Raw genomic sequence first — 25462 nt, 5'->3', positions numbered from 1 at the left:
CCAGCAGGTGGCTATCAGGACTCAGTAGCTGAGTGGATAATACGATGGCGTTTGAAGTGAACTGTACTGGGTTGGAGTGCTGGAGTGAACATCAAATCTGAGATGAAGATACATCCAGCTGACGAGTCCGAAATAGGACGAAACGCAGGTCAAGTTGGATTCCACTGCTAGCCACTATTCATCTTTTCTTATACTACTATTTTTATGTTTATTATTTAATGATTATAGATATGTTTACTAAACATATGTTCAAGAAATTATTTCTCATTAGACTTTATTAACATTTAAACACAATAAATACTCCCAATTAATTGATCATTAGATAATGACCATTGTTATAATTGATTAGCTTTTTTTGTGTTGATCGAATTCTAAAAATCAAACTGAAGTATGATCATTTGTCTAAGGAACTGAAAATTGAGTGCATTATAATCAGTGATTAAGCTTGCCTATTATCACTACCATCCATAAAACTTAGAAAATACCCCATTGATTTTTAGAATTAGGACATTTTTGCAGAAATTATCTTTATTGTATTGCTTATTATTTATTATCTACGATGAAATATGATCAAAAAGACAACAGTAATAATCATAATAATAATAAACAAATAAATAACTTAATTATTGTATGTGTGGGCGTATCGGAAAATAGAACAGGAACCGAGTATATTATACTTCATTCATAGATATCACTTATTACAAATATACTATGCATTAAAAAAAACATCATATGACATTCAAAACAGTTTTTACCATTCAGTAGGAATAGGGATTATTTAAATAAAATGGAAAGAAAAGAAAATAGCGAGAAAAAAAATGAATAAAAGATTTAAAAAAATTATATCGACTAATCCATCGGTAAAAATTTTATCATTTTATACTGTTATGTTCAGTTACTTTACATAGGATTCTGTAAGCAATTTAAAGAGACTAATATTTATGTTACGTTGTTCTTTATTCTTCATTAAAACTATTATAAATATCTTCTCGATAATATGTGATATTTCAGTTTATGATCATCAATTATGAAAGTGAACTATTTTGTTATTTTTGACTTGTTTGTTCATTCAAGTGTATGTACTGTAAACAAAGGTGTAATATATATATATATATATATATATATATATATATATATATATATATATATATATATATATATATAGGGCTGTGTCCGTCACCCATTGACATCTTCCATAGTGACATAGTATTAAAACCAATAGTTTGTATTAAGACAATTATTAATCTAGAGAATATATTGTTAGTGAATAATTTATCACATTGTTATGCATATTTAACGTTAAGTTATTAACAATTTCTCATTTCTTTTTACCTAAGGTAATGGAGCTTAACTCTGCCTGTAGCTCTTCTAGAGTTACTGCCGGTCCCAAGCACGGGTAAAGGAGGAGGGTTGGACATAGGATTAGCGAACCCATCCCGTAGAAAACTAACTCGCTAAAAAAACGCTAATTAGAAAATATTATTCAAACCATTTAAACTCTGCCCTGGAAGTTAGAAGGTATTCATTTAGAAGAACTATGACGCCTCATGGTGAAAGCCGAGTTCCTTTAGAAGTCACGAGATCGATGCCCCTTCTAACAACCAGAGCAACAATTTTTATAGGTACATGGAACGTCCAAACAATGTGGGAGACCGGGAAGACCAATCAAATAGCAACGGAAATGAGGAGATACAACTTGGCAATACTGGGAATCAGCGAAACCCATTGGACCCAAGCTGGACAACAAAGGCTAAATACGGGAGAGATGCTGCTATACTCCGGTCACGTAGAGGAAAATGGTCCACACACACACACACAGGGGGTTGCTCTAATGCTGTCCAAAGTAGCACAAAATGCACTTGTAGGACGGGAATCTCACGATCCACAATCATCAAAGCATCATTCAAAACAAAGATGGAGGGGATCACAATGAATATTATCCAATGTTATGCACCCACCAATGATAGCAACGACGACATTAAAGATCAATTCTACGAGCGGCTGCAATCACTCATAGAGAAGTGCCCAAGAAAGGACCTCACCATTCTGATGGGAGATCCAAATGCCAAAGTCGGAATAGACAACACTGGATATGAAGATATCATGGGATGATAAGGATTGACTGGGAGAGAGAAACGGAAATGGAGAAAGGTTTGCAAATCTGTGTGCATTCAACAAATTGGTCATAGGAGGCACAATATTTCCACACAAACGTATACATAAAGCTAGATGGATCTCACCGGACCACACCACAGAGAACCAGATAGATCATATTTGCATTAATAGAAAATTCCGAAGGACAATGGAAAATGTGAGAACCAGGAGAGGAGCTGACATAGCTTCAGATCACCACCTAGTTGTGACCAATTTAAAACTGAAGCTAAAGAAAAACTGGACAGCTGGACAAACAGCAATACAAAGGTTCAATACAGCCTTCCTTCCTTAATGAATTCAAGATAGTTCTCAACAATAGGTTCCAAGCCTTATATGATCTACTGAAGGAAGAAGAAACTACTATGGAGGACAACTGGAAAGGAATCAAAGAAGCATTAACTTCAAAGTGTCAAGAGGTTCTGGGCTGCAACAACCATCACCATAAGGAATGGATCTTCATAGAAACACTGGACAAGATCAAAGAAAAGAAGAACAAGAAGATAGCAATTAACAACAGCCGGACACGATCAAAGAAAGTCCAAGCACAAGCTGAGTAAATAGAAGCAAACAAGCAAGTGAAGAAAAGCATTAGAGCCGACAAACATGCTTTACCTTCTATTCAAAAAGATTTCGGAGGAGAAACAAGTGCCGATGGACTGTAAAGAAGGACACCTCATCAAGATTCCAAAGAAAGGAGATCTGAGCAAATGTGAAAACTGCAGAGGCATTACACTACTGTCAATACCAAGGAAAGTCTGTAACAGAGTATTACTGAACCGGATGAAAGACGCAGTAGACGCCCAACTTCGAGATCAACAAGCTGGATTCCATAGGGATCGGTTGTGCACAGACCAAATTGCAACACTACAGATCATCGTCGAACAATCAATTGAGTGGGACTCATCACTGTACATCAACTTCATTGATTATGAAAAGGCATTCGACAGTGTAGATAGGCGGACATTATGGAAACTTCTTCGACACTACGGAATTCCTGAGAAGATTGTCAATATTATCCGGAACTCATACGACGGACTACAGTGCAAGGTCGTGCATGGAGGATAGCTGACAGATGCATTCCAAGTAAGGATCGGAGTCATACAAGGCTGTCTACTCTCTCCCTTCCTCTTTCTTCTGGCGGTCGACTGGATTATGAAGACCTCGACATCTGAGGGAAAACATGGCTTATAATGAACAGCTCAGAACCAATTAGACGATTTGGACTTTGCAGATGACCTAGCACTCCTATCGCATACACATGAACAAATGCAGATAAAGGCAACTAGTGTAGCAGCAGTCTCTGCATCAGTAGGTCTCAAAATACACAAGGGGAAAACCAAGGTCCTCAAATACAACACGGAGAACAGTAATCCAATTACTCTTGATGGCGAAACTCTGGTAGATGTAGAATCCTTCATGTACCTGGGAAGCATCATCGATGAACAACGAGGATCAGATACAGATATGAATGCGAGGATTGGCAAAATAAAAGCAGCATTCCTACAATTGAAGAACATAAGGAGCTCAAAACAACTGTCTGCATGCCAACATCGAATTCGGAATCTTCAATACGAACGTCGAGACAGTCATTTCTACTGTACGGAGCTGAAACGCGGAGAACTACTACAACCATCATCAATAAGGTACACGTATTTATAAATAGTTGTCGACGCAACATACTCAACATCCGTTGGTTGGATACTATCAGCAACAAGCTTGTGTGGGAACGAACAGACCAAATTCTAGCTGAAGAGGAAATTCTGAAAAGACGATGTAAATGGATAGGACATACATTACGGAAATGATCAAACTGCATCACGAGTGAAGCCGTAACTTGGAATCCTGAAAGGAAGTGGGAAATAGGGAGGCCGAAGAACACATTAAATCGAGAAATAGAAGCATATATGGGAAGGATGAATAAGAAGTGTAAAGAGGTGTGGAGGATTTCCCAGGACAGGGTTGGATGAATAGTGCTGATGAGAATATTTGAACTAAATATTCTTGAGGTACAAGTCAACGAAATGGACGATAAGTGATCATGTACTTTGGTTGACTTTTCAATTAAGGTATGCAAGAATATAAATGAAAATTTATTTTAATCCTTACCAATTACATGACTAATAGAAATTTCAATCTTGAATTTAGAAAATACAATTGACATATTAATTACCGACAAATAGTTTCGAATCTCACGAGGTGGGATTGTGGATGTACACTTTTGAAAATTCTCATATTAAGACAAAACAACCGTCCAGTGCTTAGAGGTTTTCCATGGTGATCTAGCTTTAATTGACTTATGAATTTAACCATTAAATAGTTTAATGAATAAATCAATTTTTCAAATCAATGATAATAGGTTATTAGTTGTGAAAGTTATGCATGATTTTGATTAGTGACTTGAATACGTAAAATTTAATAAGCACATGTTGTTATTTTACGGTTTAATTAATGTATTATTTATAATAGTAAGTTAGCAAATAACATTTAATAATCACAGTAGTTGAAATCATGAGTCAATTGAAGCTAGATCACCATGGAAAACCTGGAAGCACTGGAAGGCCCTTTCGTCCTAGTATGGGACTCCCCAGCAGTGCGCATCCACGATCCTGTCCCCCGCGAGATTCGAACCCAGGACTCATTAGTCTCGTGCGCGAGCGCTTAACCATTAATCCACTGAGCCGGCAAGCATCCAATGGTATTAATGTCTGACTTCAACCAATTTGTCAATAAAAAAATTTACACACGTACTATGTTTTCCCAATTATTGAGATTTAGTTAACAGATTCTAAAAATAAATACTATTAACACTCATTACATAACAAAATAAATTATGTATGAAAATAAATACTTTTTATTGAATAAACAAGAGACTTAGTATAATTGTTAGATATTAGTCTTTAATAGGATGAATTATTATTTAATAGTACAATTTATTATGATTATTAGTTGTACATATCACAGTTGGATAATGATAAATAGAATGAATATAGAATGAATAAGCTTGAATCAATGGGTTATGGTTATCTAAGTTCATTATACATGATTCTATAGAGATAATTGAAGAATAAATAATGTCAGTATTTAACTAATAGATGAAATGTTAAAATCACTAAATAACTGTTCCATTCATTGTATTATGATGAAACTGGAAATATCACATACAGAATATGTTATACATTTACTATAAGACACATAATCTATATTGCAAACAAAATGATTCATAAGATAGATATCGTTTATTTGATTTTGTTGATATTTATGTCAATAAAAGAGATTTATACAATTAGTTCCCTTTATGAATTTAAATAAAGCCGCTGACGAGAAACCATGAAATATAATGGATTCACATTATTCTGCGTCACTGTTTGTTCTGGCTTTATTTAAAATAGATTTAGACATATGTAAGTTTCACTGATTGAAATCATGAGTCAATTAAAGCTAGACCACCATGGAAAGCCTGGAAGCACTGGACGGCCATTTCGTCCTAGTATGGGACTCAGTGGTCTAGTTGGTTAAGCGCCTGGCGCGAGACTGGTAGGTCCTGTGTTAGAAACTTGCAGGGTGCGGGATCGTGGATGCGCACAGCTGAGGAGTCCCATACTAGGACAAAACGGCCGTCCAGTGTTTCCAGGCTTTCCATGGTGGTCTAGCTTTAATTGACTCATGATTTCAATCAGTGAAATTTCTAAAAAATCTCCACAAAACCCCATCTGATAATAAACATATGTAAATGTTAATTTCTAATTTTACATATGAAAAATACACCTGAGCATTGATAAGTATTCTCTTGGAATATTTCAAATGATCTATAATAATTTTAGAATTTCTGACTAACAACAATTATGCACACTATCTATATAAAATATTATCATCATCTGATATGATATGATCATGGTATATCAAATATCTATAAAGTTGCTAACCAACTTAATATCGGCTTCATTTATGAGAATATAGTTGAGAGTTGATATAAAATAATATTTACTTACATGTAAGATTACAGTCAGTGTCAACTGATATGAATCATTGATGACAAAATAATATAAAGACAAAAAAAACATTATGATTACATGCCAAGGATATCGAAAACAATAATCAATCTATGCACATTATATGATTTCTAAAAGTTTCCTAATCAATGAAAGCTACTGATTATCATCTGAATAAGTTCTATGTTCTTTGTAATGTTGATGTACAAAATTTTATACAAACAATTTGAGTGAATATGTTTTTCTTTTTCATGAATGTCTTAAATTAATGTATAAAAGTATCAGTATAATTGAAGTTACTTTATTGACAACTTACTGATGAAAAGAACCTTCAAACTCACTGATCGAACAAATTCCCAAAACTTCAAGTATTAGGCAGCTAACTACAAACCTGAATATATCCAATAGAAAATTTCAACTTTTATTTATTCAGGAAATATTTAAACAAATTAAGGTGACTGAATTACCTTCCAGCTATAAAACAGTCAATGAAATATAAAAATTAAAGTCATAAAAAAACAATCATTGATTAATTACTCCTGTTTGTCACGTTATATATATATTTGTCAATTACTGTTGATGCCATTAAATGGGAAAGTTATGTTTGAAATTATCTCAATGATTGAAATTTAAATAATTCCAACGTTTCGTCCAATAAACTTATCTAAGCCTCTGTGGAGGCCCGTTATTAAATCGTCATTTAGGTCGAACTGTGTTGTCGTAAGGACTCTCCACTTTAGTGGCCCGAGATCTGACTTCAAGGTGATTGTAATGATGATTGTTGTTGAAATATATATGTCGCCTATCCTCGTATTTTTTCTGGTAAGCTGAGTCCTGCATCAGTAGGCCTCAGCATACACAAAAGGAAAACCAAGGTTCTCAAATTCAAAGCGGAGAACAGCAGTCCAATCACTTGATGGCGAAACTCTGGAAGATGTAGAGTCCTTCACATACCTAGGAAGCATCATCGATTAACAAGGAGGTTCAGATGCAGACGTAAAGGCGAGGATCGGCAAAGCAAGGGTCGCATTCCTACAATTGAAGAACATATGGAACTCAAAACAACTTTCAACTAATATCAAAGTGAGAATCTTCAATACGAACGTCAAGACAGTCACTTCTACTGTATGGAGCTGAAACTTGGAGAACTACAACAACCACAATCAAGAAGGTACAAGTATTTATAAATGGCTGTCTACGCAATATACTCAACATCCATTGGCCGGATACCACCAGCAATAGCCTTCTGTGGAAGAGAACAAACCAACTTCCAGCTGAAGAAATTAGGAAAAGACGATGGAAATGGATAGGACATACATTACGCAAATCGTCAAACTGCATCACGAGTGAAGCCGTAACTTGGAATCCTGAAGGGAAGCGAAAAAGAGGAAGGCCAAAGAACACATTGCGTCGGATAATAGAAGCAGATATGAAAAGAATGAATTACAACTGGACGGAGCTAGAAAAGACTGCTTTGGACAGGGTTGGATGGAGAATGCTGGTGAGCGGCCTATGCTCCTTCACGAGGAGTAACAGGCGTAAGTAAGTAAGTAAGCTATCTTCGTATATAAAGCGAATGGGATAGAAAGAAGAGAAATGACGCAGAGTGGAGATGGCTGGTAATCCAACTCCCATTTAACCAAGCGTTAATCAATATTTATAGTTACACAAAAGTAAGTTACAGACATGTGATGAGTAATGGGATAAGAAATGTACACACACCGACGCGCTCATATAAAAACAGTCAAGATTGATAAGCGAATAAATAACAATGTCAGAATGTGACTCAAGTAGAATGAATAGAATGGGCTGTCCGAAAGCTGGAATAAGGTATATGGGCTTAACATAATAACCGACACTACACCTCTTCAGGGTAATGACCAAAATCAAAATTATCCAAACAAACTTCGATTTCGTTTATCACTTTGATAAAGTCCACGCAAGTTTGCTGGACGAAACGTTGAAATTTTTTAAATGTCAATCGCTGAGATTATATATAAATACAATTTCCATTTATAATGGCTTTTCTACACTTGGTGCCCAAACAAAATGTCCTCCTAGTCTACAACTTTAATAAATAAACATAAATAATTTATAACAATTTCATTCAATTATCTTAGATTTGTATTTTATGATTCTTCCAAGTACATTAACCAGCAAAAAACTGTGGTTACGTAATGATCTGCTTAAGTTATTATGACATAGTTTGTATACAAAAGGTGTATCAGGTTCATGAATTGCAGAATTCTGATTAAAATAAAGCTGGAAATAGGTTACAATTCTAAAATCTATTCTCCATTTCTGTTTGTTGTTAGTTTAGGGACAGATAATATACGAACTTATATATTCATATATAGCTTTAAAAAGTTATAGGTTCCATAATTGCAAATACCTAAATTCGAATGTCAGTAACATAATCTAAACTGTTGAATAAGTTTTTTGTTACTATGCGGTTAGAAAGGCTATGTGATCACATGGACTCTGTAATTGTTAGCAGTCAAAAATTGTTTTAAATGTAGTGTATGAAGTGAACGAAGTGTATTTTATTTGCTCATAAGAAAAGATTACACAACTTTTGAATACATAATGAGCTGGAGACTGATATCAACAGAGTTCTATTATATGATTATGTAAACTATTTTGGACAGTACAGTATTGATTAGTATTTCAGACAAATATTTGAATTTGAGAAACAGAGAGCTATATATATTCGTTGTGTCGTTTATCTATCTAATTTGATTTTCGTTGTGAATGGAAATGAGGTAATATGAGATGAATGAATTTCGTATTATAAATGTTTAGTATCCCAATCAACATTGATTAATATTTAGGAAAATTACTATTTGATTCTCTATTACTAATGAGTTATTCAACTATTGGTGAAATTACTTTTGTTGAGGTGGATGTTGATGTCATAAAGCCAACATTGTATTTCTAGACAAACATCATCAGAGCGGAACTTAGAAGAAGTGAGCTATCACAATTTATTCCCATGTTAATAGTAGTTTGTCTTGCGGAAATGGAGTTTTATTAGTTATTATCTATAATAGTTTTGTAGAAATCGATACTACATGGAAATTTATTTATTGATCCCATTTGTAATCTGAGAATCTATGGCAACCTTACATTCATATAAGCTTCTCTATGTTAAATTTGTCAGGTCCTTGACTTTACCTATTTTGTTGATACTGTTATTTTTGTCTGCAATTATTCACCTATATTTTGTATGTATCTTTTTGGTTATATAAATTAGTATGTATAATTGGATATATATAAAGCAGCCCTCTCTGTTATCATCTAAAGTACTAATCCCCAAACGCTTGGTAACTAATTCTCATGAACATAGATTTTCGCTTATGAAGTTGTATTCATTCATTTATCTCTCTCGTTGATTGTTTACTGGTCGTATAATTTAAGCTGTTCATTGAAATAAAGTATTCTGTCTATTTTGTCGCACTTTCTAGAAATTACTAACTGTTTTTTCGGGATACAGTAGTAACAGTTGTCCGGTAGGTTGATTTGAAACATATAGGGATAATTGCAAAAATATCCGCTAGACGTTATTTAGTATTATTACGAGTGGTCGTGGATCCTGTCCCGAAGGTTCACTAGTTGACGAATGATCTATTTGTTATGATCCTAACTCACTTCTGGTGTTATCCCTGTTACCTCTGTTCATATTTCGATACCTTCCACGTAAAACTTCAGTTCACTAATAAAGCACATCGTCTAGTAAGCATTTCGTTGAGATCATTTTGTTGAGCTATTTAAACACCTAAAGATGTCAAAAATGCTCAAGAATAAACCCAAAAGATAGTGAGGTTATGAACATTGAGTCTTGCGAAGAACATATCTAATGAATGAAATTGATTCCAGAGCTTTACACTCATACTGAATGCTATGATTGTATTGGATGGCTATTTTGAGAGAAAGCATCGTTTTCTGTCGGAGTTTATTGATTTTTAGTTTCACTTACACATATATAGTAATCATTAGATAACACAAAGAACTTTTACACTCACATAAAATTCAGCTATAAGCATAAGACACTTTCAGAGATGTTTCACTACTAAATAACCTTTTTTATTGTGCTACTTATTCTCCTCAACACATCAAAAATGCGTACATAATTTTTTAATAAGTTCGTGATGTAGATTTAATTTATTGATGAGGAATATTTTTTTATTGCCTCTCATAATGATGAAAAGTGTAAACTTGTTTAGTATGTACAATGGATTTGCTCATTCCGAATGAGATTCGGTAAGGAAAATAAAAAGTAGTTTTATCGATGAGCCTATAAATTATGGACGATTTTTGAGCGACACTAAAGTGATCTTGGAAATGTCCATCTACTTACCAGGGCTAAATGGTGTTTATTAAACTATATGAAGAGTAAGAATTATGATTTACAGTTGATGGTTAGGGTTAGAAATTGGATTTATGGTTTTCAACACGAACTGACATAAACTAAAATGCCAAAGCGCTACTTATCCAAATGGATGAATGAACTTCGCGTCTAAATTCAAGATCCGTTATCCTAAATCTGATTGGTTCGTCCATGAATTTGTCTGGTAAACACATATTTGACTGTTAATATTTACACTGGTTGAAATTATGAGTCAATTGAAGCTAGACCACTAAGGAAAACCTGGAATCACTGGACGGACGTCTCGTTCTAGTATGGGACTCCTCAGCAGTGCGCATCCACGATCCCGCGTGGATTGGTTGAAGTTAGACATTAACACCGTTGGATGTAGGCCGGCTCGGTGGTCTAGTTAATTAAGCGCCTGGTGCGAGACTGATAGGTCCTGGGTTTGATTCTCGCGAGAGGTGGGATCGTGGATGCGCACTGCTGCGGACGTAATGGCCGTTCAGTGCTTCCAGGTTTTCCATGGTAGCCTAACTTCAATTGACTCATGATTTCAACCAGTGAAATTTCTCAAATCTCCCCAAAACTCCTCATATTAACATTTTGTTTATTAAAGACGTAAATATGAGATACTCTTTTTCAGTTGTTAAAAATCCAAAATGCAAGCTTCATGAAATGAACTGTAGTGTTTTGCAAATTCATCTAACTTTTCCAACAGTATTTAAATCAAAATATTTTCATTCGCTTATTTACATAATCTTAATTTACTCTTTATTCAGTCTCAAATTATATTTTTAAGCCAACAAATATTAGTTTTTCATTTTAACTTCCGATGTTTAAAATATCGACAAGGTAGTTAATGTTTTTAACAAAACTATTCATCCAATAGTCTGTAGATTGGAAAGACAATAAATAATAGGTACAATTAATACGAGTATTTATAAAGTAGTTATGTAAATAGTAGTATTTTAATATTAAACGTTAAAATTATAAAGTGATTTTATGCATCAATGATAATATGATAAGTCATTCTAGTTTGAAACGTATATGAATTTAATATTATTATTTACTAGAGTCCTGCCTTAAGATCATTAGGCAATTTCACCGTTAAATATCCTTGAATTAAAATGAGAAAACTAATCATTTGTATATGCTTTAGTAAAACAGATTAGATTCAGTCAGCTACAACGTAGGGTCAGTTACATATATTTATCGGTCCAAGTTGCCACACCTCATTAGCACAGAAAAATGAACACCAGATTCATAGAAGCAGTTAATTCAATGGTGGTAATATATAAAAGAAAGATTGCATATATGAACATATTACAAGAAGAAAGAATTAATTAATAGAAAGAAAGATATGAAGTGATTTTAATCTCATAGTTTAAAGGAAGATAAAGAGTGTATACACTGACACCATTGTGATCGATTCTGAGCCATGTCACCAAAAGTCTCCAACCATTGGTTACGATAGTCACGCGGACCCCAACCAAGTAGTTTGCATCTACCAAAATGACTAAGACTGGAAGTTCGTGACTTCAAGCACTTCTAACAGCAGTCAAAACAGATTAGAGTGAAAAATAACGACTGAAAATAGCTGTGTTTTTTTAAAAAAAAACATGAAATTATACTGTCAATCAATTTCACAAAACGTTTTACATTGATCGACCGCTTAGTTATTGTTTTTTCCCTGGTACATCACTTAGTTTAAATAAAGATATTGTAGATTAATCAAGTAGGTTAAAGTTATCAATTGTAGATTAATAAATTTTCTAATGAAGCCATTATAATAATATGTTAGATAAGATATAGTATTTCAATGGTTAGAATCATGAGTCAGTTGAAGCTAGACCACCATGGGAAACCTGGAAGCACTGGAAGGCCCTTTCGTCCTATTGTGGGACTCCTCAGCAGTGCGCATCCATGACCTCGCCCCCTGCGAAATTCGACCCCAGGACCTACTGGTTTCGCGCCCGAGCACTTAACTGCTAGACCACTGAGCCGGCATCCATGTGTCGCTCAATTTCGTGGATTAGTTGAAGTTAGACATTAACACCGTTGGGTGCCGGCTCAGTGATCTAGTGGTTAAGTGCTCGGGCGCGAAACCAGTAGGTCCTGGGGTCGAATTTCGCAGGGGGCGAGGTCATGGATGCGCACTGCTGAGGAGTCCCACAATAGGACGAAAGGGCCTTCCAGTGCTTCCAGGTTTCCCATTGTGATCTAGTTTCAACTGACTCATGATCTTAACCATTGAAATATAGTATTTATAACATTAACTACATCAGTTAGAAGTTGATGATGATGTGAAACAATTTGTATTGTTGTTCTTTTTTCAGCTTGTCGTGTATTAACGATATCATTCACGTGGCACTAGAATATTAATGTTTAACGCTTTACACAATTATGTGTAACTTTTTTGTTTACAGCCACTTACGTATAAACGTAGGGAGATGATGCTACATATGTTTAAACTTACATATCTTCAGTGTTCTCTAAAAGTGCGACAATTATGTATCTCACTTTATCTTATTGATTTGAAGTAAATATTCGGGCTTCATAATTTTCAGATGCCATTATGCAAGATGAAAGTTATATCATCTACTATTCAGAATAATCTAAATTGAAATATGCATATCACTATCCTAACCTAATTACTTACTCATTCTGAATAACCTGTTGGCTAATAGTCGAACGGCTCAATTCACTGAGTAAAAAAACATAGTAGACAAATGCTATTCGAGCATGGTGTCAAACAAAAAGAAATTTGCTGGTTCCTATAATGATGTCAAAATACTTTAGATAACGTAAGTGAAATACTCATTGATGTATAGGTTAAACTCCATTTAGCGGGTGTTTTCATCCTTTATAGTTTTTATATTGTTTCTCACTAAAAATTCAATTTAGCGACAGTACAGATTTAACTTTAAAAATGAATAACACCATACTATTTTGACTTCATTATCTGCCCACTAATCTATAATTATTTATTTAGAGAGAGAAACAAAATAGATGTCTCGAATTAATTTATAGTCTTGATTTGTAAGTTTACTTTGTGTGACATTGAGACAACGCGAAGCGAGCTCAGCCTCATGACTGAACAACCTTGAGGGTAGAGAGAAAGGAGAATGTCCAATATTGACTAGCGACCTGACTGGTCCAAAAGTAAAGGGTAAAGACAATCGCAGCTCCGATTCAACTGACTCAAAAAAGTATATTAATAAATATATGATTAATAGGAATAAGAAAAAAATACAAGTATACTAAACTACAGAATCAGAGTTCAATTAAAGAATAGAAATTTGTTGATTGAGATCATGAACCGGTTGATGTTAGACCACCGTTAGAAACCTGGAAACATTGGACGACCGTTTTGTCCTATTTTTCAACTCTTCAGCGGTGCGCATCCACGATCCCGCGAGCGGGATTCGAACCCAGGGCCTTCAGTCTCGCGCGTGAACACTTAACTTACTGGACCACTGAACCGGCATCCAATGGTATTAGTGTCTAACATCAACGATGCTACCAAGTTTCCAACGATGGTCTAACATCAATCGCTTCATGATCTTAGTCAAAAACTTAATAATCTTCACAATTCATTATATTGATAAAGAATACAAAGATCGCATTTAGATGAATAAAATTTTGAATGAGAAAGACATATGACTATGATTGATAAACTAATTGAAGGTTTATAATTCATGGAATAAAACAACTATGTAACTGAATGTTAAGAATCTCGAAATGACAAATTGAATAAAACATTATCCTGAGGAAAAATCAAACTTTTTTTTCTTTCTTTTATTTATTATTTATTCTTCTTTTCAAATTGTATATAAATTGCGTGTTTAAATTTAATTTTAAAATTTCAATTAAATAATAAGAATGAAATGAATTTCTTAGAACTCCGACCACATGAATCAATAAATACTTTTATTTTTTCTATTTATTTTAATTACGTCATAATAAGCTTACCTTATTATTATAGTTTAATATAGTTTCAACAGTTGAGATCATGAATCAATTGAAGCTAGATCACCATGGAAAACCTGGAAACACTGGACGGCCATTACGTCCTAGTGTGAGACTCCTCAGAAGTGCGCATCCACGATCCCGCCTCCCGCGAGATTCAAGGCAAAGACCTATCAGTCTAGCGCATGAACGCTTAATATCTAGACCACTGAACTGAAGTCCAACGGTGTTAATGTCTAACTTCAACCAATCCACGAAGTTCAGCGACACATCCACCATTGTTTTCATTGAGTTCTTATCTCACAACAGACCCTGGTTGAACTTCACTGGTCACTGCTTCTCACTGGAACTCTACGAAATACCTCTTGAAGCCAGTCACTAGTGAGTATATGTTGATTAGTATCAGAAAGGGTTTTGTGGAGATTGTAATAATTTCAACAGTTGAAATCATGAGTCAATTGAAGCTAGATCACCATGGAAAACCTGGAAGTTAGTTAAAATTATTCATTTTTAATTGTTTAAAATAACTAAAATTTTAATTTCATTCAAATTACTTATTTGAATTTTTCATCTTATTTTTAAAAAAAATATTTTTTTATTTATTCATTTCTTTTTTCTATGTCAAAATGAACGAAAGCACATATTCATGATAGTTTTTTATAACAATAATAATAATAATAATAATAATAACAATTTATTCTATATGTTTGTCATTCTTGATAGGAATGATTGGTATTACATAGTCTCATTTATGGATAAAAAATAATCTCTGATATATTTTCCTTTATTATTATTATTGAATATAGTCCCTGACAATCTTTCAGTATGTTTTGGATTACTTTTTTATTTAAAATAAGGTAGATGTTCAATTTTATATTTATCAATTTTAATAGTTAAGATAATAAAGCTAGGCTATCATGGAAAACCTGGAAGCATTGAACCGTCGTTTTGTCCTATTGTGGAACTCATCAGTAATGGAAAGTCATGATCCCACCTCTTACGAGATTTGAATCCAGGACCTATCGATCTTGCATGTGAATACTTAACCTCTAGACCAGTGAGACGGCCGGCATTCAACGGTGTTAATGTCTAACTTCAAGTAATCCACGAAACTGAGCGACACATCCACCATTGTCATCAGTGAGTTACTATTTCACAACAGACCTAGTTGAACTCCACTGGTCACTGCTTCTCATTAGAACTCCAAGAAATATCTCTTGAAGCCAGTCACTAGTGAGCATATGTTAATTCATATCAGAAAGAGTTTTTGTAAATTTTATAGTCATTTTAATCATTCACTAGTGATCTCAACTATATAAAATTACTATAATCTCCACAAAAACCCCTTCTTATATTTATTAGTAAAAATTGTAATTTACTTTAATTCTGATATTTTTTTTCTTCTTTCATTTATAAAAACAAATATTAACCCTCTTAAAATAAAATATTAATATAGTAACACTAATTAAAATGTGTACTATAATAAAATACATAGAATGAATCAATTTTAATGAGCTTCAATAAATATTTATTGAATGTGTTATTAATTAATTCAAATAAACTGTCTACTTTTATAATTATAAACGATTTAAGTAGACAAGGACTAAACAACTATTAATGATTTGCGGTATAGTTAAAACATAATAGATGTCGATATATAAGTATAAAGTATGAACAGAACTGTTAAATTATTCACATAGAAAAAGTGTTTACATTTCTTCTTGTTAGACAACTTTTCTCTAAAAACAAAACATTTTTCTATTTGTTTATTAAACAATTTATTTATATCAGAAGGGTTTTTTGTGGATATCATAGTAATTTCATTGGTTGAGAACATGAGTCAATTGAAGGTAGACCACCATGGAAAATCTGGAACTACCTATTCAACATTTTTGGTATTATGTTCAACATGTCTGGAAAGGTAAACATTAATTCAATTTGATGAATAAACTTTTACCATAATAACTGATAAGATAGAAAACATTAAAAAAGATATTGGTTCATCAAATCATAGTCATAAATTTATCATTCATACTGTATACATATACATAATGATAAATTTATCACGAAGATAAATTGAAAATCTTCTTATATTGTAATGTAGTTAAATGATTTATGCATAAATTGACTATGATGATATTAGTTTATTCGTAACATGATATTTTAATTCAATGTAGATAAAATACAATACAATGGAAATGGAAATGATCTTTAGTGATTTTCATATGATTATCACTAATTGTGTTTTTTCTTCTCTCTTTTAAGGGATTTGCATAATTTGCATAGATTATTAAAAATTTGTTACTTGAAATTTATAATGAACCAATCGATATTTTTGTAAAATTTCTCACAGAATAATAATATTTTCGATGATAAATAAACATTGATAGTGGTTAGCAATGGAATCCAACTTGACCTGCGTTTCGTCCTATTTCGGACTCGTCAGCTGGATGTAATTGCATCCCAGAGTTGATATTCACTCCATAACTCAAACCCAGTACCGTTCGCTTCAAACGCCATCACTTTATCTACTCAGCCACTGAGTCCTGATAGCCACCTGCTGGTATACAATAGGATGAAGTTTAAATTCACTTGGTATTGTTAACCTGAATCTTCCCATTGATATTTTGGACTGCAATTGATCGGTCTCTTATTATTGACATATGTGCATACTATGCGTATTGCTTCGATACTGCCTTAATTCACAAGCATTTCGAATCATAAATGGAAAGATTCAATTAAACAATAACAAGTGAATAAAAATCGTACATCTGAATAACAGACTGAATTGTATTATATTGTTTTGTAATTGAAATTTGTTCTTTATAGAAATCGGTATTTTGTGACTGATTAATTGATGACCTTATTTTTCAAATAATAAATTGATTGTTTATTCACAGAATAGAAAATGAACAGTTTCTATGTTAATTGACATACAAATGAAGTGGGAAGATTTTTTCAGGTTTACTTCCATTTTTACTTCATTCTTAAAATGACTAAATAGTTTTGATAAAATTCATTTTTGAATTATGTTTCTTCTATCAGTATTGATTAAGTCAACTTAAAAATCATTTAAATATTATACACCTTACTTCATATGTTCACCGCAGATTTCACATCTAACCACTATCCATCTTTGCTGATAATGCTTGTGAGTTAAGGCAATATCGAGGCAATCCACACATGATCTACATATGCCAATAATCGGAGATTGATCAATTGCAGTCCTAAACATCAATGGGATGATTCGAACAAACAATACGAAATGAATTTAATATTTGTGATTGTTTGGATATCATAAATGATATTGCCTTCATTACTCATAACTATAACATATTAAACCTAAGACTGTATTCCATTTTATTGTTTACCCAACTTAGTTTAAAAATTTTATACATGTTTGATATAATTATATCACATCAAACAACTAACAATATTAACAATGGAAATCATTTTCTTGTTACATATTTAGAGGTCACCTATATACTTCATCTTACCAAATGCCAATTTAAAGTAGTCAATTTTTTATCAATCGTAGATGAAAATTACATTTTATATAAACCTCAAATTGTTGCATCAGAGCGAAGAATAAATGAATGGTAACTGCTGGGAATTATTAATGGACTATTATTACATATATTCTTACTGAGAAACTATTAATTAACTAGATCATATGTATATTCATACTTCTTTTATCATAAGCTTTCATTTGATCTATCGGCTACTATTATACGATTAACCATTTTTAACTTATTCCCTGTTAATTAGTTAAATTACCATATACTCACGGACATTTTTGTTTGATCTTGAACAATAATTATTTTTCATTTTATGGTGTGAAGCGGTCTGCTCTGCTTGTACATAAACCACTTATGTGAGAATTATACCATTCATACAACAGAAGCTGATATTTGTGTTCTGAACCGAACACACTAGGCTCATTGGGAAGTTACTCTAAGGAAGACCAATAAGTTGACTCAAGTCTACTAGCGCTGACTGACGTGTTATCGGTTTAGCACAGGAACACGGTCATTTATGTCGGTTTTCTGATTGGCAATTTTGTAACGTCATCATTGACAGGAGCAAGAGTCATAACACAGATGGAAATTATTGGTAAAATTGTTAAATCTTGGAGAAAAAAGCCGAACAAAAACACTTAATTCTATTGTTCTTCAAAAAGTATAAGATCTTTTATAAAAAAAATATAGCATCCCTTTATATGAAGCTTGTGACAACCACTTAAACAATAAACTGAAATGTTTAACAATAATTTGACGAAGCTGATTGATGCATAGATTTAAATTGAAAGGGAAAATACGAATAAGTGGACGTCATTCTTTGCTCATACTCAATATGTAATGAAGATAATTTCAATATACATTAAACTCTAGATAACTGTCACACATGAAAATTAATGTCAACTAAATTATGATAGTCAACAATGAAATATTTCTTGTTCCATGATGAAAACTTTGATGTATCTAAGATCTTCTCAACAATTAACTTTATAATCAGTTCATATCAGAAGGGTTTTTGTGGATATTATTGTACCTTCAATGGTTGGGATCATGAGTTAATTGAAGCTAGACCATCATGGAAAACCTGGAAGCATTGGACAGCCATTTCGTTGCATTGCTGGGCCCCTCGTCAGTGCGAATCCACGATCCCACCTCGCGGGGTTCGAATCCAGGACCTACTGGTTTGGCGCGCGAGCGCTTAACCACTAGACCACTGAGCTGGCATCCAACGATGTTAATGTCTAACTTCAACCAATAATTAGTTGTTTTTTAATCTTTGTCATTGACTCGCTTTTTTTTTCTGATACTCTTACATGCGTACTACCAGCAATTTATCACAGATGAAACTAAATTACAATATTGACTGATCTACATTTAATAATTTTCCGCTTTAAATCAATATCACTTCAGCTCTCTTTTTTTAAAACTTGAAATTCGACATAAAAATTATCAACATTACTGTTTTACTGAATTTATTATTTGATAAAAGTGCTCATCGATAGTTAATATACCGAGTTTATTCTATAGTTAGTCTTAACAGACATTGTAGTCTTAATGTTACTGAATGGATTTATACTAAATGAGATTGAATTTTTGCTCCGAATTACGAATTAAACATCCATAAGATTGGAATGTTCTTTTTCTTGCTCAGAATCACAAGATGAAGACATGATAGGTGTAGGGAGCAATTTCCTACAGGTTTAATTCTGAGCTATTCTCTAGACCGTCGAATACAGAGTCTTGGTTTGGCCAAAGTCAGAACAAGCAAGCTATTTGGCTAGATAAACTTTATCTATTTCTAAAACATAAATTAACATCGTTAGTGTACAAACAAACTGTACGGTCTATTAAAACAGGGAAAAAACAGACAAATAACATACCGAACAGTAGCCAGAGAATAGGAAAAATGAGTCAACAAGCAAATATTGTTTTACAATGAACATCAAACTGTGATTGGTTAATAAAGGGATACAGTAGTACAAGGTCAAAGAGAGTTAATGTGGTGGTGGGCGTTTCCCGTTATCATTGGTGAGTTCGTCTATCGATTACATTTTACAATAGGTATTCGTGATACACGCTTGTAGCGCACAAATAACATAAGGTTTTTATTAAATTTTTTGTAGCGGCATTCAACTTCTAACATGAACTTGGATAATTTTATATTTGAAGCAACTAGTCGTTTTCATAAATCACGAATGAGAATCATTCAATGTGATATTTAAAGTTTTATGTTCGTCGTGTAGTGTTGAGTATTATTTACATCATTCCTTGTTCAACTAAGAGCGTTTTACCAAATAGTGATAGTTCTCACTTGAAATCGAAAATAAGTAATTCATGTCTATGTTGTTAACTTTGTGGAATTGACTTTCTAAAAGACTAATTAGATTAAGTTTCTTCTCCAAAATAATATATAATCATATAAACCTCTGGACAATTGCCACAGTACAGCCCATTGTTTCATTAATTATTGAGATCTGAATAAGCATATAGTCGAACTGTCAACTGATAATCTATAGATCAACGATATGATAAGTGATCTTGAAGAGTTTTGTTTTATAGAGACTAGATGGTAATAAAATTTATTTTTTGCTTCCTATTAAGTAAACCCCTACGTTAAGTGTTGCACAGTCAGAAATCTAAAACATTGTTTATATTCAAAAAGCTCCATAAGTAAGTGCATTTAAAAAAAAGTAATTTACTACTCTTTGTACTTCACAGTTCAAAGCTTACATCTGAATTAAGCAATATTGGAAAAGTATAATTTAAAGCAGTATAAATTTCATGATCAGAAATAGTCTTGTATGTCCTAGAGATATCTTCTAAAGAAATGTCCGTACATTTAGAGGTGAATATGACCAATTGGTTCGAAAATAAAGTTTTTATTATTGTCTTTAATTGATTTGATGATGCATTCATTAGCCGATTAATAAGACAAAGAAAAATGCTTATTGGCTAGACAGCATTACACAGTTTTGTCTAAATAGTAAAGTTATAACCATTGAATCTTTTGAAGAACATATCTAATGAATGAAATTAATTCCAGTACTTCACACTCATGGAACATAATGATTGTATTGGATGGCTATTTTGAGAGAAAGCAACATTTATTGATTTTTACTTTTACTTACACATATATAGCAGCCATCGAGAATACCTATTATGCTGCTCGGTTGATTGTGATTGAAAAGTCTAAGGCCATGATTCCTAATAGACCCAAACAATGCACTAATGATTACGTCACATCCGATTGTATTTACCAATTTGCATGTTTGTGTGGACACATATACATAGGGAGGAGTAATCGAACAATGCAATCAAGGGTCAATGAACATGTGCCTAGATGCATTCAAAATCAATATGTGTCAAATGATCCGACCAATGTGGGAGACAGAAAATCAGGTTCATCGATAGCGAAACATATAATTGAGACGGGGCACAAAATTGACATAAATACAGCTTTTAGAACGTTGTATAGAAATTGTCAAGGACGAATTCTTAAGTGTATCGAAGCCTTGGCTATTTTGTAAATTTAAACCCCCCTTATGTGTACAAAAACAATTTGTCGTAACCTTGAATTTACCTTGTTAATCCTTAAGTCATTCTATGGCCTAGGATGATGTGACAATTTCATATTCTTTCTCTCCCCCCTGTTATTTTACTTGAACTTTCATTTAATTGACCTTTATTAATTTTCATATATAAATGCCCTAACAAGTATATGTGTGATCAGATTGTGTGAAATGTATAGCGCAAATACATCACATTTTTCAGATCAACTTCGTCTTCTCATTGTTCTATCGAAATTTATAAAAGGGACTAATTTGTTTTAAACTTTATATAGTAATCATTAGATAGAACAAAGAATTTTTACACTCATATAAACTTCAGCTATAAGCATTAGATATTTACAGGGAACTTTCAGTACTAAATAAACTCTTTTTTTCAGAAATTTATTCTTTTTATTTGTTATTTCCTATTTAATATATGTATTTATACACAAATATAAAAGTGAATGAAAATTTCACAGATTGAAATCATGAGTCAGTTGAAGCTAGAAAATTAATATTCCTATGTCGTGATGTTATCAACTATGACAATACAGACTGCATACAAATAAACTAATGACTTATCGATATCGGACATATCATCTAACATATGAGTAATTTTCACTATACACATTACTAGGAAACCAGATCACGATTGGTTAACACAACTATTATTTTAATTGGCTTTAACATAATTGTCCAATCAAAAATTAAGGCAAATTATTCTGAATAGGATACAACTTTTTATTGAGTTGATTTTTTCTTTAAAACAATAGTACATTTTATCCGTGTCTTAAAGACAAATTATTACTAATAATGGAATAAACAATAATGTATCCCAACAGATGGCTAATTATTTGGATTATAATCTATTGTCATATTTTAATGAATTTTTCAGCAAATGGAACTATTAATGGATCCACTAACAACAATTTAAGAGTTTACAATATAATATCTACAACACTTAATGACATTAACAATAATAACTCTCAAATGATTAACTCTACGAATTCAACTGGAACATATAAATACTTATATAATAATTTAAAACATTATTTTCTAACATGGTATCTACCTACAGTAATTATTTTAGGAATTGTTGGCACTGTATTCTGTTTAGTATTTCTATTTTTGTCAAGATTATTTCCACAGAATATGTTGATTTGGTTAGTTAGTATATGTTTTGGAGATTTTTTTATACTCTCCTTGGAAGGTATATGGATGTTATTAAAAGTTTGGTATAATTATGATATACGTGATAATAATAACTTTATTTGTGTATTACATACAAGCTTATCAAATTATTTTTTCTATTGGTCGGCTTATATGCAAAGTATGTTGTCATTACAACGAGCATATTCAATTATCAGACCACTACGTGCTAGAAATAGTGGTCCAAAACTGATATGTCTTTTTCGTCTATGGTTTTTGATATCTATCTGTCTTATATTACCAATTCTCCCTTATCCATTATATTGGCGAGTTATCAATGGTGACTGTGATCCAACAAATACAGATCTATATCATGTTACAACATTGAACGATTTTATTATCTGGGGTTTAATTCCACTAATTGGTATGACATCGTCTACAGTCATAATATGTTGGAACATTTTTCGATTGCGAAAATGTTTTCGTGAAGCAACCTCTTCAGTTTGTTTACATGAAAATGAACAAAAGAGAAAGTCTAGTGCATCCAGGATCAGTGCATTGGTTTACTACTTGAGAACAGATGATATATCTGGGAATTTTCGTAAACGTTCAAATTCTCTATCAGTTTCTGAATCTGCACTAAATTTGCAAATGAAATCTCAATGTGAAATTCTACCTAAGATTTATAAACCTGTATCTGTTCACAACTTAATCGATCACACATCAAGGTGCAACCCAAAATTTCACTCTCAAGCAATCATTAGATCAACAAATCCTTTCAATACACGAAGAGATTTTGCAACAAGGTGTAAAGCATTATCATTTGACCAGATTACCAATTGTGTAAGACCTATTCGTAACCCAGGTTACCGCCATGGTGCAACAGATAATGTAGGTCATGTGACACGACTTTTGGTATGTATGAATATTTGGTATATGTCTAGTACATATCCACTAATTGTTTATTTGATATTATTAAATTTTGTGCTAACAAATGTTGATCGTGATGTTCACAAATTCATGTATTACTTATCAAGAAGTTTATGTTTTTTAAATGCATGTTCAAACTGGATATTTTATTGTGCATCAGGACGATTATTCCGTTCGCGCATACATCAAATAATACTGCGTTTCATGTGTCGGATACGGTTCCGTCACAGAAGTCGAAATTCTGTTCCAATACCACCAGACTATACAAATCATTTCAAAAACCAATTTTTCTTGAATACGTCAAAAAATGTGCACCATCCACGTGTCAGTCCATTTTTTAAATATTTCAGTGAAACAAGGAAAATCAGCATGCGTTTAAATAAGAATCATGGTGGTAACAAAATCAATAATATGATGCATCCGAATATGGAGTTTATCGATAATTTTGGAGGACACTTACTCAATAGTTCTTTTGAGACAGTAAAAAACCAAAAAACTGAGAATTCAACTGCTAAGGATATTAGTTTCATGCATAATTCGTCAGGGAAATATTCAAATAACTGTTTCCCTTTAGGCTACCAGTGCTTTTGTAATTTATTTCCTTGCTCACTAAAAGCTTTTAGTAAACCTTCCGATTCAAATAAACATTTATCAGTTAAACCTTATCCAAACGTGGAAAAGTTACAAAAAGATGGAAATGGAAGTGAAGAGCAAAATGTTTTACTTGGGTGTAACGGATGTTTTACAGGGTTCTGTTGTTGGAGGTTTTGGTGGTATGGTTTGATGGCCGGATGTATCAAACGCATACCCAATACAATTGAAACTGTCACAGATAGCGACCAAAATCATTCTGTTCAAGTCCTTACAGGAATATCAACTTCATCATCAGTGTATGATAGCTGTGATTTGCATCGACGCCATTCAGAATTTGCTTTAAACAACTTAAATTACAAATACTGTACGCACTATCGATCCACAGAAAAATTTCGTGAACTTGAACCAAAAAGGAAGCTAGAGTTGGATTTAGCCATTCAAAATACATTTGATGCACAGATAAATCAAAAGCTGCATGAAATTGCAAAATCATGCCCATCTAGTAGGTCATTTACTACTCCCAATAATGCGATACGTTCAATAATTGACAAAGATAAATCTGTTGTTGATTACACCCATTCTGACATAACATTGCCTAAACAGATAATTCCAAAATGTTTTTGTTACATATCATCGCAAGGTAATCGTAAATTTAATTATAATTTGTGCCAATACCACCGAGATTTTAATTCATCCTGCCGTCATCATCATAGTCATCATCAACATTTTTGGCCACTAAACAGTTCACATTTACATTATCCATCAAATCGTCCAAATACATTCATAGATCGCTATCGGAAAAATTATCAATTACCATCTTCTTCTAACCATACTTTTAGTGATGTTGAAGTTAATTCTTCCACTAAAAATGACAGTATTTTTAGTACTTAATATTCAGAGCGACATGAATAATGCATCTAACCTTATTCGAACATACCAAATGATTGGATATTTTATTGACCACAAAATTGTTTACCAAAAAAAGAATAAAAACGGGAATAAATGTGAAATGAGTAAAAAATCTTTAAAATGATGAGAATTGTTCGGGGAGGGGATCAACGAAAAAAATCTGGTTAAATAATCGATCATGTTTCGTATGTGATAATAACTTAATATATTTGTAAATAATTATGTATTATTTTGTTTTTACGAACATTATCAAGATATTGACAAGGTGTATGACCAACATTCTTTCAAACTAAAATTTTGACACACAAAGCAAACTTCCTAAAATCATATTCA

The 25462-nt window shown here is 32.7% G+C and overlaps 1 protein-coding gene across 1 annotated transcript; it reads left to right on the top strand.

Moving 5' to 3' along the window:
- Positions 1-22311: 22311 nt before the first annotated feature.
- MS3_00002164 (uncharacterized protein) lies at positions 22312-25111 on the top strand (the record flags this gene model as incomplete). Its single annotated transcript, XM_012944910.2, has 1 exon — positions 22312-25111. The coding sequence occupies exon 1, from the start codon at positions 22376-22378 to the stop codon at positions 25109-25111; it is 2736 nt and encodes a 911-aa protein (XP_012800364.2). The 5' UTR covers positions 22312-22375.
- Positions 25112-25462: the final 351 nt, after the last annotated feature.

This window comes from Schistosoma haematobium, chromosome 1 (assembly GCF_000699445.3).
Source record: "Schistosoma haematobium chromosome 1, whole genome shotgun sequence".
Taxonomy (NCBI): Eukaryota; Metazoa; Platyhelminthes; class Trematoda; order Strigeidida; family Schistosomatidae; genus Schistosoma; species Schistosoma haematobium.
Note: the sequence above shows the minus strand (reverse complement) of the source record. Positions and strands in the feature narration are given on the sequence as shown.